A 16185-nucleotide genomic window follows, 5' to 3' on the forward strand; every position below is an offset into this window, starting at 1 on the left:
CTGCCCTGCAGGGGCTCGGGGGACACCGGGCCACCTGTCACCCGAGTGGGAGACAGAGTGCTGTCACCCGTGCTGGTGACCTGGAGCCAAAGGCACCCCGATCCCGCTGTCACTCAGGCGGCTTGCCTCCCTGCTCACTCCCCGGCCGGCCGTTTTCGCATAACATCTGTGAGGGAACGAAAGATCGGTGTCTGTTGTCGGTGGCTCTCGAGGTGGCCCATCCGGAAGCAGGGTGACCAGCGTGCCGCTAAGCAGAGGCTCCCGTCAGAGCTGCACTGGCCCCAGCGTCCTGGCAGGGGGGCCGTTAATTTTAAATTCTAACGGTCACTTGGTAAAGCGGGTCTTCGTTTGGTTTGGTTTCCAGGCTAAAAACTCAGGTAGGTAGAGTAACCGAGGCTTTTGTCCTCCGTCTGGATTCACTGTACGTGTCGGGGCTTTGGGCGGCAGGAGACCCTAAGGTGACCGACGGCTGTGTGTCCAGGCACAAGGGACGCAGGGCTCTGCTTAGCGCCGTCAGAGGCCACGGCAGGGACCCCGGACTCGGGCCGGAGGGGAAGGTGCCCGGGCGCGTCGCCGGGGCCCCATCCTGGCCAGAGCGCTCCCGGGACCAGTGCCGCGCGGGTCCTGCCCCGCTGCTACCGTTTCCGGAGCGGCGCACTAAGCGTCGGTCCCCCGGACAGGGAGCGGGCGGCCGCCAACAAGCTGGTCCGTCGCACGGAGAAGAAGCTCAAGGAGATCTTCATGCAGGTGGAGGACGAGCGCCGACACGCGGATCAGTATAAAGAACAGGTGAGGGGGGGGAGCGGCTGGAGCGACGCCCCAGGTGTTACCCCCCCCACTGGCGAGGTTCAGGACGTCACAGACACGTGCTGGGCGCCGCCCCCCCCAAAGGCAGGCCCCTCGGTCCCGGCATCAAGGGGAGGTGCTCACGGGCCTGGCTGTGCGGCGCCCCGCCCGGCTCTGCCGTGAGGAGACTCGGCACCGCGGACACGGGCAGGGAGGCTGCGCTCCGCTCGCACCCTCCCTCCCGCCCCACCTTCGGGGCCGCGCGGCGGGGGCGGGGGGGGGGGCGCCGGACCCGCGAGGCACTGGTGCGGCTGCAGCCCGCGGTTCCTGAACCCAAACGTAGCTGGGGCCGCTGCGGGGATTCCCTGCCGCGCTCCCACGGGCGCTCGTGACCCCCGAGGCTGTGTCGCTTCTACGGAAAACTCGAGGGGACAGGTCTCCCCAGCACATGCTCTCCTCGGTGGGCACTGGCGGCGCGCGTGGGCTGCGCCGGAGGCTCGGCCGCGGGGTCACGCCCCCCCCCCCCCCCCCCCCCCCCCCCAGATGGAGAAGGCCAACGCCCGGATGAAGCAGCTGAAGCGGCAGCTGGAGGAGGCGGAGGAGGAAGCGACGCGCGCCAACGCGTCCCGGCGCAAACTGCAGCGGGAGCTGGACGACGCCACCGAGGCCAACGAGGGCCTGAGCCGCGAGGTCAGCACGCTGAAGAACCGGCTGAGGTGAGTCCGCGGCACGCCCGGCTCAGCGCTGGGTCCCCAGGCCCCCTTAGGCGCGCGGGCGGGGCCTGGCGGGGCGGCGCCCCCGCCCGTGGACGCGCAAGTCCCCGGCGCGATCCCGACGCCCGCGGCACAGGTCCGCGGAGGAGCTCCTCGCGGGCCCTGGCGCCGTCCCCCTCCCCCTCCCCCCACCTCTCCCCCGCGCGGCGGGCTAAGGACGCGTGCACACGCGGGGGGCCGTACAAAAGCCAATCCGAGAACGTGCCCCGAGGCCTTGCCGCTGGGCCCCTCCCCCGGCCATGCAACGTCCCGTGCCCGTCAGGACCCGTGCCCGTCAGGACCGCAGGACCAGGCCGCCCGGCCCCCAGAGACCTCCTGCTGGGGGCACACCGCACTGGCGGGCCGGGGGGAGGGGGGCACGGGCAGGGGTGCAGGGGAGGCGGGCACAGAGCCCTCCCTGACCCTGCCCGCCCACCCTGAGCTGCGGCCCCGGAGGGCCGGCCGGGGGGACAGCCGTGTCTGCTCTGTCCTCCCCAGGCGGGGCGGCCCCATCAGCTTCTCCTCCAGCCGGTCGGGCCGCCGTCAGCTGCACATCGAAGGGGCCTCGCTGGAGCTGTCGGACGACGACACGGAGAGTAAGACCAGCGACGTGAATGAGGCGCAGCCGCCCCAGTCCGAGTAGGGCCCCAGGAGGCCGGCGAGGCGGCAGGGGACACGCGGGACGCAGCCTCCCACACGTCGAGGAGACCGGCAAGCCCGGGGCTTCCTTCCTGAAAGATCAACGGTGTCTTAATTAAGGCTTTCCCGCCTCCACGTACTGTATCCGCTTCAGATTTAAGTACAGCTGCTCCCCTTTTTCTACGTACCCGGAACCGCCACCTCATAAGCAGACTGTCGCCTCACTGCATCTACTGCCCGCATAGCCACCAGGAGGCCACTTTATAGTCCGTGGTAAGAAGAGAAGCCGTTTTCCAGACAAATTTCAGATCCTTGTCGCCAGTCGCTGGGCGAGCGGGGCGGCCCCCCGGCCCCGCTCTGCATGCTCTCTGTCGACAGGCAGGTAACGTAGTTCTGTGTTCACGCGGCCCCGACTCCTCCGCCACATCCGGTCTCTTAGAACATTGTGGAACACTCGACTCTCCTTGTATTTCCTCCGAGTAACCATCGACGTGATTTCAGTGCGCAAACTGTGAAGGGGGCTTGGAAAGGTGACGGGGTGGGCCGCCCTGGGGGGAAGCGGCACCCGACTGCAGTCGCCACACCTATCCCAGTGAAGGGTCCCCGGCCAGGGCTGGTCTGTGCGTAGAGAGGACAGTGGCCCTGAGACCGCGGGTGGCAGCCACCACGCAAAGCCCCCGGGGCCCTGGCCGTGCGCTCGTGCAGCCCCGGGGCAGAGGGTAGCAGACAGCCCCCCACCCCCTGCAACCCCCCCCAGGCTCGCATGCCGACCTTTGCAAATTCAGCCGCAGCTTTGAGCCCAAAATGGAAACTGTAGTTGTGTGTCCCAGACGTGCTCCCAGCGTGCCGAGGCGGCCTGACCGAACCTCGGGACCCGACGCCATCTGCCTGAACGTTGACATGCCCGTGGACGTGAATCCTTTTTCGTTTCTCCTCCTCCCCCCCCCCCCCCCCCCGCCCCGCCCCGGACAGTCTTACAGTGAACACTTAGCATTCTGTTTCTGGTCGATAGCTAAGCAAACTGACATTACAGGAAGTGCCTTAGACACTAACACGTTAGATCCACTACTCGCCTCTGTAACGACCGACTGTACGAGCTTGACTGGGCTTCATATCATGTACCTCTAGTCAGTGGCGTAAACATTCAGTGACGGTGAATCAGTGTTAATTACAAATCCTTGACCCTCTGCAACGTGCTTGAAAACACCACCCTCTCGGGTGAAAAGCTTTAACATCTGTTAGGAAGGAGTCGCCGTGTGGGTTTGGAGCCCTCGGTCCCCCCCTTTACGGATTGTACTGGCTGTTGACCACCAGACACCTGACTGCAAAGAATCTTTTTTCTTGTATTCCCATATTTCTAGACAATGATTTTTGTAAGACAATAAATTTATTCATTATAGATACTTACGCCTGCTCTGTTTACTCGGAGGAGAGAGCGCCCGCGGGGAATAAACAGACCTCAATAAACGAGTATAATCCTGTGAACACGGCTCTGGCTTCGTCTTCTGTTCTCGCCGGCCTGACGCGCGGCCAGCCAGGCCCAGGGTTTCCCGGACACCAGCGGGTGACAGACTGGCCCCCGGGGTGGCCCCCGGGGCGGTCCTGCCGCACACGCCCCGGCGTGCGGCCACGTGGGGGAGGAAGGGGCGGCTGGAGACCCGGCTGCTCGTGGCGAAGGGGGCGATCCGGGGCTGCAGGAGGAGCCCTTCCGGGGGGGCTCGGCTGCCCACCAGGGCTCCTTCCTCACTGGACTCCAGCGTTTTCAGAGGTTTCAGACGGACTTCGTCAGGCAGGAGGCACACTGAGCTGCTTCGCGTGGGGGCGCCTGGGAGGCCCGGTCGGTTAAGCGCCTCGACCTCGCCTGATTCTCCTAGCTCGTGGCTTCAAGCCCCACGGCAGGCTCCAAGCTGACAGCTTCGGATGCTGTGTCTCCCTCTCTCTCTGCCCCTCCCCCACTCACTCTCTCTCAAGAATCAAGTCCGCGGTGACTTTCCCGCCTGGTGACCCCACGCGCTATGTGAGCAAGTACAAAGTAGCCTCTTGAACCAAATGATCCAAACGGAAGGCGGAGGATGAGACCAGGAAGCCAGCAGGCGTCCTCGGGGCTCCTATGCCAGGGGCCGCGGCAGCTACAAACACACCCCAAGATGCAGGAGGGTGTCCTGAGGCCCGCAGCTTACGGCTGCCCTTCACGGACCCGGCCCGTGCCCTCCTGGACCCAAAGCGGAGGCGACATCTGGTGAATGACAGACCCGGGGGCTCCTACAGCCGGCACCCCCTGCCCCCCACAGCCATCACTGACCTGCGGGGGAAGATCCCAGGGGACCCGACAGATCATCGGGGAGCCTGGGGCCAGGACTCGGGGCTCAGGGCCTCACCCCTGCCGTAACTGCATTAGCTCTACTTCTGTTTGCCGTCAGGCTCCTGTACGAACAGAGATCTGCTAGGTTCTTAAACCTCTGATCGAATCCAGTCCTCGCAGGGGCGGGTGGCAGTGGAGACGGGGTCTCTTTGCACCCAGGCCTGGCGCGCCCAGCACCCGAGGGTGCCCGTGAGTCCTGTGAGTCCGCTGACGACATGCCCTCAGGTCCCACCAGCAGGACGCGCCTGCCACGTCCGAGCAGATGTTTCTGCAAACGTATCACACTTACGTTCCTTACTCGCTGACAAGTTGGACTCGCTTTCCGTCCACTTAGCTTTTATGACTGCGAACCACCCTCCTCATGAGCAGCGCCAGGGCTCAGACGTGACCCGGTCGTACAGTCTCCCCGCCCCTCGAGTCTGGTCACCGTGTGTCTCTGCGCCCAAGCCCCCGGCACCCTCTCACTTGCCAACGTCCGCCTGAGGAGAGACGCCCAGAGCCGAGGGACATCCAGCCCTAGAACCCGGACACATGTCCTGAAAGCAGCACGTCCGGAGGGCCGGCTCCTGGACCCACCGGCCCGGCCCCCCTCCCACGCCACGCGCCGCCCAGGCCGTCCTGGAATCACAGCGACGAGCAGAGACCGGCACCAAGAACCAGCCTGAGAACGGCCGCGTTAGACACCTCCTCGGGAGGCCGCCAGGCTTTTCCTTGCCCCCCCCCCACTCCCTCCCCCAGCTGCCACCTGCCTGCACATCCCACGTCAGAGCCCAAGGGACATATCCGAACCCGGCCCTGCACCTCCGGGCTGCTCTCCCGGGCTGCCAGAAACCCAATAAAGCAACCTCGATCCATTTTGGGGGATTTTTTTCTGTGAAATTTATTGTTTCCACATTAAAAGATTTTGGGGGGGAAAGTGTTTTCTTGTAACCACATGATGATCCTATACAGCTGCCCAGAGGAGGACACCACCGCATTAACATGCCGTATGAACTCAGAATAAATAAACGCTACAAAGCCCAAGTTATATACAAATATCTTAGGCGATAATGTTTACAAACCTATGTACAATAAAACAAATGTAAACAGTAGATGCAGCATGAGAGCAATCACAGGATGAGCAGGGGCAGCCGCTTACGGTCGGCCAGCCCCCCCCCGAGCCGGGCCGCCCGACGCTCCCCAGCACAACCGGACGGGCCCTCCGAGGACGAAACAAAACGCTCTGGAAGATGTCACTTAACCGAAGGAGCAGCAAGCCGGCCGCCCCGCCCCTCGCCCCGAGTCTGGGGCGCACGGGTGAGGGGAGACGGGGGCGCCGGGCGCTCCGCGCTCTGGGAGGCCGTCTATGGAAGGATAACCGCTAAAGTAAGATCAGAAGGTGCAGAGAATGTTCCTGAACTCAGGGACCTTCCTGGCTCTCGGCCAGCAGCAGGCCACGCGGCGGGGCGTGGAGCTAGAGGACACATGATCGTGAGCACAGAAGCAGCGGGGGTGGGGCGGGGGGCACGTGTGGGCCTGATCTGCGGGAGAACCTCTAGAAGGTCTGCGAGGTCTTAAACACAACTAAACCCTATCCGTACAGCTGGGTGGGAGCTACGGGGCAGGCGTGACGACGATGGGTACCTCTGCATCCAGCGAGCAAGGAGGACACGGACGTGCCACCTTGTGACCCACAAAAGTGCAATCATGTGAGACCAACGGCACCGCGGCGAGAAGAGAAAACAGCCAGTATTGACATGGCGCAGAGTCCTGGGGCCGCACAGGTCCCCGCGGCGGCCACCGCGTGCGGCCCGCTCTCTGCCAGCCGCGGGGGGGGTGGGGGGGCTGACGCGGGGGCCGGGCCGGGCCCAGGCGCCGAGGGACGAGGCGCGGGTGTCCTGGGCTGTTGGGGGAGGGCAGGAGCCCCCACCCGGCCGCCGGGCACTCACACACTGAGAGGCAGCATACCCGGTGCCGACGACGGGCGCGAGGAGCCCAGACCAGGAGGCGGCGCTGGGTCAAAGCCGTTTACTGCCCTGTAGGGGTGACGAGAACAGAGAGGGGAGGGGGGAGAAGAGAAGGGAGGGGAGGGGGGAGAGAGAGAGAGAGACTGTCATTTAAAATCACTTGACGCATGACAGGAAGCACAGGTGCCCTCTACGAGCGCCCCTCTCCCCGGCCGAGAGCAGGGGCGGCGGCCCGGGAGCCCAGAGCAGCCCGTGCTCCCTCCTCAGCTACCCGGCCCGCCAGCCCCAGCCCTGGCCCCCTCCCCGCGGCGCTGGCTACATGGCTGCCCACAGGGAAGGAGCTAAGTAAATGATGGTGCAGCTAAACAATGAATACCATATGGCCGTTAAAAACCCGTTCCATGGGCTTCTTTAATAGCAGGGGCAATAGTGTCACCGACACTACGGAGAATTAGCAGCAGGTGACCAACCTGTGTGCTCAATGACGGGAAGGGGAAGAAGCACGTAGGATACGTTCTAGATTCTAAAGGGTAACCTCTTACACAGACGGACGTTACTTCTGTGCAGCTACATCTGGGATGTGCGGGGAGGGGGGCTACACGTATACGTATGTAAAATCATATGTGTTACGGAAAGAAAATTTAACCATAGTTCCTTTTCCTCCGTCTGGGTAGTGGGTAAATTTTGTTCACTACTTTATACTTTTTTATTGTTTTCCCAATCTCCCACAGGGTGCGTGTCTTCATAAGACGGAGGAAAATAACTGTTAAATTGTTTCCCAAGCAAAACCAGATAGTAGGCTTCTCTGCAGAGGCCCGAGTGCCCAGCCCCCAGAGCCTGCAGCCAGGACCCAGCGCCCAGCCCCGCCCCGCCGGCCCTGCCCCCCAGGCCCCACAGCCTGAGAAGCAGCACAGGGCAGCAGCACAGGGCCGACCCTCTCCCTGCCTCCCCTCTCCCTGCCTCCCCTCTCCCTGCCTCTCCTCAGGACAGGGCCGCACCCCGCCTGCCACTGCGGCCTCCACGTGACAAGCCCTGTCTGTCACTCGGCCCGCCAGTCCCAGGGCCCACTTCCTACCCCTAGACCAGGCAGCCTCTCACCAGGCCTCTGCTTTAAACATGTGACCATCAGCCCCCAGTCCCAGAGCACAGGCAGGGCAAGCCCCACGGGGCGCCCAGCGGCAGCCGCGCCTGTTCCCCAGGGACATGCAAAACGCCCCCGAGAACGGCCCCACAGGCAGGTTTAGGGCTGAGGTCCCTGCATTTCCAAGCTACGTGGACCTCAGAACACCAAGTTCATCCCTGCTGTTCTATTACTAAAGAGACCACAGCAAGCTCAGGTCCAGCCTAGGCTTGCCCCATGAACTTGTCTCCGGGGGCCCAGGCCAACCCTTCCCAGTCTGCGCCTGGTCAGAGGGCACCTGACAGCCCTCGGTGACAACTCGATGCTCCCAACGCAGCCCAGGGCGATCCAGAATCCAAGAGGAAAACCAAGTAGGAGGGCGATTCCTCGGCGAGGACGGAAATGAGAATTCTTGATTTGAAGGCAGGATGCACCACAGAGAGATGCACCATCTGCCAGGGCTTCTCTGGGCACTTGACTCAAGGTGTGGGAAGGAGGGAGAGGAGGAGGAGGGAGGGGAGGGCGGAGGAGGGAAGAGGAGGGAGAGAGGAGGGGGAGGAGGAGTGAGGAGGGGGAGGGGAGGGGAGGAGGGGGAGGGGAGGAGGGAGAGGAGGCTAGGGAGAGGAGGCATGGGGAGGAGGAGGAGTGGGGAGGAGGGGGAGGAGGAGAGGAAGGAGAGGAGGAGGGGGAAGGAGAGGAGGAGGGGGAGGAGGGGGAGGGGGAGGGGAGAGGGAGGGAGGCAGCGGCTGTCTGCTGGGGTCCCTTGGGGAACAGCAGAGCTGTGCAGTGGGGGAACGGCCCCTGCCCCACATCTGGTTTCAGGTCCCAGTGGAGTGGGAATGGTCAGGGATGGAGACCCAGGTGGGGACACTAGGAATCACCTACACAGAAAAAGGTTCCAGGAGCTATGAAACGTCACAGTCTTACCACCAAAGTCTGGTTCAAAAGTCTGAAACACACAGAATCTAGCTAAGGACAGCCGCCAAGGTCAGCTGTAAAATGGCAACAGAAGGGAGAAGGCAGACAGGCCTAGTCGGGGGCCCGAGATGTCTCGGGACAGAGACAAAGCACAGTGACCGAATCCATCCAGGCAGCAAGGCCAGGACGGGAGGAGGGAGGAGGGGGGAGCTGGTGTGGGGCCACAGGCTCCGGGCTGGACGGAGGCTCACTGCGGCTCCAGCCGGCTCTGCGAACTGAAAGGTGCACCCGAGAGGGCAGATCGTACACGCGTGTCTGTCTAGAACACTCCGGCGTACTTGGGGGTAGCAGAGCAAGCGTGGGGGGGGCGCCCCACCGCCAGAGACTGGGAGAACAGGGGGAAGCCCGGTCCCAAGAGGTCAGACCAGCGGTGGTCCCCGGGCAAGCCTGACGGGGACATCGACCCCCTCGCCCGGGCTTCCGGCGCCACCCCCACAGCCCCCGACCCTGCGCCACATGGGCCCCAGGACCACCACCACTGGCTGCGCATGGCTGGGCCAGTATGGACGGGGGACAGCGCGCTCAGGGCTGCGAGTGGGTTAGAGCAGAGTCACCCCATGCAGTTAGTGTGGCCACTGTTACCATGGCTTCCGCCACACACCATGATTGCCAAGGAAGGAAAGAGCACAGCCAACAAATTCAGTTACCCAGGAACAACGTGGGAAATAGGACTTTTTCTTGCCTGATAAAAAAAAAAAAAAGGAAAAAAACATTAAACAGTAATCCAAGTACGACCTTCACAACGTGTCCTGAACTTGGTCTGGTCTACGCCCACCTACACACAGCCCAGAGGACAGCAGCCCGGCGTGCGGGCCAGGGGCCAAGATACACAGAGACAAAGTGAAAGCGATGCAGAAAACAACATTTTCGAGAGAAGTCCAGGGGCTGCGCTACACGTGAGGTTTCAACACGAAGGGCCACCAGTGGCTGAGGACACAGAACCGAGCCGGGGAAGGGGGCCCAGCGAGCCATGGTCCAGAAACCAGCAGAAGCGACCAGACTAGATCCATCCCGGTGTCCAGGAAGCCCTCAAATCCCCAGAACCTCCAGGATGTTTTTAATCACGGACACTAGCATCTAAGGAGAAGGCGCCATCACAAGGTTTCAGGGGGTCAGGCCTCACTGCGTCTCGGGATTCTGAGGGAGGGGTGGGGCGGGGCGGGCACCTCCCCCGCCGGGGGCCGCGGGCACACTCCTCGGGGGCGGAGCGCAGGGCAGACAGCTCCAGGGCCACTTAAAACGGAGGTGCCGCCGCCGCTGCGAGTCCAGGCTACGCGCTTCCAGGCTTGTGTAAGAATAGGTGTTTTCCCTGTAACCCTCCAGACAGAAACGGACCCGGGGGGCGGGCTATCACTTCCCCCCTTCCTTCTGCAGCACGAGGTCACCCCGTCCACAGCAGAAGCAGCAGAGTGAGCTCAGGCACACGGGGGCAAGACATGCGGTCCCAGGGAGACGTCAGTATGCGCTGTGCACACACGGCCCACGGGGACTAAGCACCTGAGAAAATCAGCTCCTCCCAGAAACAGTCCTCTTTAAGCCAAGACCAAATCTCATCTGGAACCGATTCTCTCGGGAGGCATGTCTCCAGGTTTGGTTCGGAAAATGAGTCCGCACGCGCATCCGGATGGCCCTGGGGCCCCACGCCCGAAGCCTCCACACCTACCTAAGACCCGGTCCGTCTCAGGGTGTCACTGCCCCGACGCTCCGCGTCATGGTCGGGAAGGAGCCAGGGGCACGCGCTTCCCGCCCCCGCCCCCACCGTGACTGCTCTGAGGACGCCCCACCCCCAAAGGCGTCCCCCCCACCGGCCCGTTTCTGCTCGTGCCTGTTCCCACGCCACGGGGCATCCGAGGAAAGAAACAGGATGACAGAGGAAGGCTAATACTAACTGCGGGTTCATCACAAGCTGCAAAAATCACAAACTGGAAAAAATAATCAGGGACCATCTTTGTCACTCAGGAAGACTCACCCTAAACCTTCCCCGTGTTCTTGGGGAGGAAGGGCAAAGTCAGCGTGAGCTGCCCCACCCCTCCCGCCGTTACAGCATGAAAACAGCCACTGCCCAAGGTGGCCCGAAACCCCCAAACCCGAGGAGAGTTCATTTTATACTTCTGCTCCCTGAGGAACTCCCTGCTCCCCTATATTGCTCTTCTAGAATGTGCTCCTTCCTGAAATACGTACACTTGAAGGAAGAGCTCCCGTAAGGGAGAGCGGGAACCCGGAACACCGCACTAGGTGGACAAAAAGCGGCTGTTCAGAGCGGACTGTGCGCCAAGTCCAGCCCTCCCTGAATGTGCCACGGCGGGGGCGGAAAGCTGCTCTAAGCAACTGAAAATTTCTAGGGCCGCCCGGGTGCCTCAGTTGAGCGTCAGATTCTTGATTTCAGCTCAGGTCATGGTCCCAAGGTCCATTGGGACCATTCCCAAGGTCGTGGAATCAAGCCCGGCATTAGGCTCTGTGCTGAACACGGACGGAGCCTGCTTGGGATTCTTCCTCCCCCCTCCATCTCTCATTTTCTCAAAAAAAAGAAAAAAAGCTGAAAATCTCTAGACTTGCATCCCTATCATTTTCATAAAACGAGAACTGCCTCTATGACTCAAAACCGAGGCAGAAGCCAGGGCTCACGGGGCCTCGGCCGCTGCTCCGGGGCCGGCTACGCAAGGTCACACGGTCGGCCACCCAGACCACAGTCCTGACGGGCCAGGGGCTGAATCAGGGCACAAACTATGACCTTCACTCGAGGTACAGGGAGACGTGCGGACGCGGAAAGACCCGGGCCACCGAGCCGTGTGGGGCACAGAGCAGCCCCCAGACCCCACAGCGTGCAGCATAACAATACCATTTTACGGGCCAAGGAAGAAGCGCAAGGATACAAACACGGGGTAGAAACAGGAAACATTTCCTCTTTACTTCATAAACCTCTGCGCCGACTCAAACTCTCTGCGTCGAGGAGGTAGCACCGCTTCAATCTTAACGCCAACTTGTTTCTTAATTCTCAATCCCCCAAAACCATCTTCACATCATACATGACGTATTTGCCCAGCGGGGGTCACACTTTTCTAAAACGCGGAGTCTGCACGTACAAGCTCACGGGGTTCCCTTCTGCCCCCGCCGCACACCGGCCGAGAACCTCCCAGCCTGGAAGCACCTTGACGGCAGTGGCGCCACGGCCACCGTCACACCCCCCCCGCCCACCCCCCCACCCACCCCCGAGCCCAGCACGGCGACCTCACAGCCTGCCTCCCGGGACGGAAGCGTCAGAGCTCCGGGCAACGGGCCCCACGGGGACCAGAGGACAACAACAGGCTCCGTGTCCCCTCAGGAGGGGGTGACACCGCCTCGGGTAGGTTTCTCAAACGGAGTTTTCCTCTTCAAAGTTCGAGAAGCTCACTTGGTAATGTGCAACGTTACTCCTCCAAACAGTGTCATGTAAAAGGTCCAAGACTTACCCTTTGTCAAAGAATGACGTATGTCCTGCCCGAGAGAACTTTGTGCCGTTGCTATTCATCACCCCACAGTTAACGTTCCCTGAAATGTAGGATTTTCGTGAGGCTTGGTCCTTGGCAAAATTCCTGCAAGCTGCTAACTTGGATTCTAAAGCCTGCGGAAAGAAGAAGGAATGATGTGGTTGTCAGAACAGTAGCTGTACATAAAAACCTGCATTTTAAAACAGTTCTATTTCAAGACTAAAATTATATTCTCTCAGTGCACAACGGTAGCCATTCACGCCACAGTCAATTGCCTCACTAGCAGAAAGAGGGAATGTTTACGCGGACTCCTACCTTATGAGCTCAGAACAGGTTACTGCCCTCAGTGTTACTAAGGAACACAGCTGTAATCCTCATCTCACACTAAGAACCAGGTGGCATGAACAGAGACAGATGCCAGGTTCCTTTCTGAGTGGTGGGTGGATTCTTAAAGAGCCACTGATTTACTACATTCAAGACAGTCATTCAGGGGCGCCTGGGTGGCTCAGTCGGTTGAGCATCCGACTTCGGCTCAGGTCATGATCTCTATAGTTCATGGGTTCGAGCTCCGCGTCGGGCTCTGTGTTGACAGCTCGGAGCCTGGTGCCTGTTTCAGATTCTGTGTCTCCCTCTCTCTCTGCCCCTCCCCCACTTGTGCTCTGCCTCCCTCTGTCTCTCAAAAATAAATGTAAAAAAAAATTTTTTTAAACACTCATTCAAATACTTGCTGAGGGGACGCTGTCCTACAGCAGGAGCTGTGCCAGCGATCAGTGGGACAGACCTGCGAGCGCGGTGCGGGGTCTGGCACTCGGGAAGAGTGGTCTAGAAACGAAGACTTAGAACGTATTCACGCCAGGAAGGAGACAAAGTCATGGCCGTGAATGAGAAGATGAAGAACTCAAGGACAGAACTCTGAATAAAATCAACACTGAAAGGGCGGGCACGAGACGCACCAAGATGCCAAAGAGGAATGGCAGGAAGCAGACCTGACAGAGCATCAGAGAAGCGAAGAAGGCATCACGTGCACATACGCTTGCTCGCTCTCTCTCTCTCTCTCTCTCTAGGAAAAAGGAGGGAGAGCCTGGCTATTTCAGTCAGCTAAGCCACCTGTTTTTTATGTTATTTTTTATTTATTACAGGGAGAGACAGAGCATACGCGAGGGAGGGGCAGAGAGAGAGGGAGACAGAAGTGGAAGCAGCTCCAGGCTCCGAGCCATTAGCACAGAGCCCAGTGTGAGGCTCAAACTCATGAACCGCGAGATCTTGACCTGAGCTGGAGTCAGACACAACAGACTGAGCCACCCAGGCGCCTAGAGATGACTCCTGATTTCGGCTCAGATCATGATCCCACTAGTGAGATGGAGCCCCGCGCCAGGCTCCCGCAGAGCATGGAGCCTGCTTGAGATTCATTCTCTCTCCTTCTCACCTGCTTGCTCGCTCTCTAATTTTTTTTTTTTTTAAAACGCATTTAAAAAAAGTCAGCGTTGGGGAGCCTGGGTAGCTTAGTCGGTTAAACATCCGACTTTTGCTTACGTCATGATCTCACAGTTCGTGGGTTCGAGCCCCGCGTCGGGCTCTGTGCTGACTGCCAGCTCAGAGCCTGGAGCCTGTTACAGTGTGTGTGACTCCCTCTCTCTCTGACCCTCCCCTGCTCACGCTGTCTCTCTCCTAGAAATAAATAAAACATTTTAAAAAAATAAATAAAATAAAAAATAAATAAAAAGTTTAAAAAGTCGGTATTGAACGTTTCAAGTAGAATTAGGACAGAACAAAGAGCGTCCACTGGGTTTGGCGGTGGTGAGATCGGCCACAAGCGGTTCTAGAGGAGTGAGCAGGGACAGAGCCGACTACGCTGCCTGGGGAGTGTGAACCTGGTCAAAAATGCTAACAATAAATGAAGACACGCTTTCAGAAAGCTGGGCTGTGAGGGAAGGGAGAAGGAGGCTGACAGCTAAAGAGACATACAGGGTAAAGGAAAGAATGGATGCTTTTACCTGCATTAAAGATCGTAGGATTTGTAATAGACAAATACCACATATAAAGTACGTGCAGAACACATAACGTGTAACCCGTACAGGTTTCACACAAAGACTACAATACAGTGAGAGGCTGAAAATGCAGGACACCCCAACGAGAGGGCTGGGACCCCGGGCACAGAGGGACAAAACCAGCCGTGGGCAGAACACGATGCTCTGGCCACGGAGATAACACGGGAGAGGTGGCTACAGAGGCAGTAAGGGGCGGAAGGAAGGAAGGGGACACCAAAGACGCAGGATCACATGGCCTGGGTCTCGCGCGCTGGCAGAGGACGCAGGGCTGGGGAGGGGCTTCCAGATCAAGTCGACGGACAAAGCGGGGCAACAAGTGGAAAATGAAACATTCCCAGAGCACGCAAGGCCGGCAAATGGCCGCAGACCAAAGTTACGGGTGGGCCGTCAGCGGAACCGATAAGCCACGCAGGGAACAGAGGTTTAAGCGTGACGTGTAAAGTCACAAAAATAACCAAGAGAACAAAAACTTAAAAACTTGGGGGATGTGAGTTAAATTCCTCATCTTTTTGCTTAAAACTGAGAAGACACCAAAACATAAGCACACTGAGTTAGGGAGCTAAGTGCCACAATCCTTATGACAAGCGGGATTTTAAATACGGCTCTGTGAGGAGGGAACATTACGTACGGTAAAAAACGATTTTTATTGCTTTTCATACGAGGTTGAAATGCAGAGTTAGAGTCACTCTGATGGTCAGAAAATTATTTTGTCAGCCAGAGAAGGCAAACCCAGGACCCTGTGCCCTGGCCTCCCATTTCTTCGTTATGTGACACATAACGCAATTTCTGCTTTTTTCAGACAATGTCTGTCGCAAATAAGTGAGTGGAGGGGCAGCGGACAGTCCCGGGGGTACCTCACTGAGGAGACAAGTCGCCAAGAAACAGGAAAGGGAACCAAGGCAGGAGGTGCGGCGTTCACAGCGGCGAAAATCCACACACTTATGCCACCGCCTGAGATCCGGATCCAGGGAAGGGGACGTGCCGCCGCCACACTGATGGACTGCACGTTCCCTCTGCGGCCAAGACGACCGTGAGGACCGTGAGTCGGCGGCGACGGGGAGGCCATCTGGGGGCCCGGGGCGAGCGGAAGAAACGAAAGCGAGAGACGGCTGAACAGCGAGAGTCCCGCCACCGGTGAGGTCAGGGCGCGGCTTCTCCCCAAGGCAAAGAACTGAATCAGCAGAAAACGAGTTTAACATTGAAAGCCCGGCCGTCCTGGAAGGTCAGAGCCAAGGGGACCGCACAGAGGCCGAGGTGGCCAGGAGCGCTGAGACGCCCGTGACTAAGAGCGGGAAGGCCTGCCGCGCGCCGGGGCTAGTTCCCACGGAGAGGCGGCTGAGCGGGTGGCCGGGCCACACGGCAGGAACAGGCTGCGGGGGGGTAGGGGGGGGGAATGCAGAACACACCGCAGGCCCTAGAGCAAGCAGTGTAGAAGACGGAAGACGGAGGAGCCCCGGTGGGGAAGCAGCCCCGGGGAGGTGGAGAGCCCCGCCGGGCCGCGCGCAGCAGCCCCAGCACGCCCGAGCCCCGACGCCGGTCACCGGAGCGGGCTCGGCTCGGCACCGGAAGCTTCCGCCTCTGCTTAGCCACAGCCTTCAGCGCTGGAAGGTCTTCCCCTCCCTCCGAATTAAGCACCTGACACCGTGGCAGCTGAAATGCGTGGGGGCGGGTGACGCAGTGCTTACCCCGACTTTCCGCAAGAGGTCCCCCACGATGTTCAGTGCCGATATCCTAGCGGAAGGAGTCAGCGGACTGGTACCGAACCCGTTTGGTATGGCTGCGGAAAAAGAAGAGAGGAGCGGTTACACCGGCGGTCCCCCTACACTTCGTGGCCGGCGGGTCCTGTCGCTGACATTACGAAGCAGAATCCGCTCAACGAAACCAATACAGAATCCCAAACCTCGGAGCCGAAGTGCCAAGTGGAGACACCGCCAAGATGCTGAACTGTGTCCTTCAACGGACCGGCACTTGGACTACGGCTCGTCCTACGTTACAAGCGATGCTAAGACGGCATATGTCCTTCACGCATCCAGGCAAGGGTTTCTGAGAAGCGAGTCCTAAAAATAGAACTGCTGGGTCACACATAC

At 60.0% G+C, this 16185-nt stretch overlaps 2 protein-coding genes across 6 annotated transcripts in view; one reads left to right on the forward strand and one right to left on the reverse strand.

The window, feature by feature from the left end:
* Nucleotides 1-3657, forward strand: part of MYH10 (myosin heavy chain 10) — a 126723-nt gene extending 123066 nt beyond the window's left edge. For both annotated transcript variants that reach the window (XM_039231495.1, XM_039231494.1), the window contains 3 exons: nucleotides 681-789; nucleotides 1330-1502; nucleotides 2037-3657. In XM_039231495.1, coding sequence (XP_039087426.1) covers nucleotides 681-789; nucleotides 1330-1502; nucleotides 2037-2181 — 427 coding nt within the window. In that variant the 3' untranslated portion in view covers nucleotides 2182-3657. The remainder of the gene's footprint in view (nucleotides 1-680; nucleotides 790-1329; nucleotides 1503-2036) is intronic.
* A 1741-nt stretch (nucleotides 3658-5398) lies between these two features.
* NDEL1 (nudE neurodevelopment protein 1 like 1) overlaps nucleotides 5399-16185 on the reverse strand; it is a 45159-nt gene continuing 34372 nt past the window's right edge. For 3 of the 4 annotated variants that reach the window (XM_039231479.1, XM_039231480.1, XM_039231478.1), the window contains 3 exons: nucleotides 15784-15875; nucleotides 12033-12184; nucleotides 5399-6554 (listed from right to left, as the gene is read on the reverse strand). In XM_039231479.1, the coding sequence (XP_039087410.1) occupies nucleotides 6464-6554; nucleotides 12033-12184; nucleotides 15784-15875 (335 nt within the window). In that variant the 3' untranslated portion in view covers nucleotides 5399-6463. Of the gene's footprint in view, nucleotides 6555-9184; nucleotides 9266-12032; nucleotides 12185-15783; nucleotides 15876-16185 lie in introns of all 4 variants that reach the window. The other variant, XM_039231481.1, reaches the window with a different exon arrangement.

Source organism: Hyaena hyaena, unplaced genomic scaffold, assembly GCF_003009895.1.
Source record: "Hyaena hyaena isolate Hyena2069 unplaced genomic scaffold, ASM300989v1 scaffold_58, whole genome shotgun sequence".
In the NCBI taxonomy this organism is placed as follows: Eukaryota; Metazoa; Chordata; class Mammalia; order Carnivora; family Hyaenidae; genus Hyaena; species Hyaena hyaena.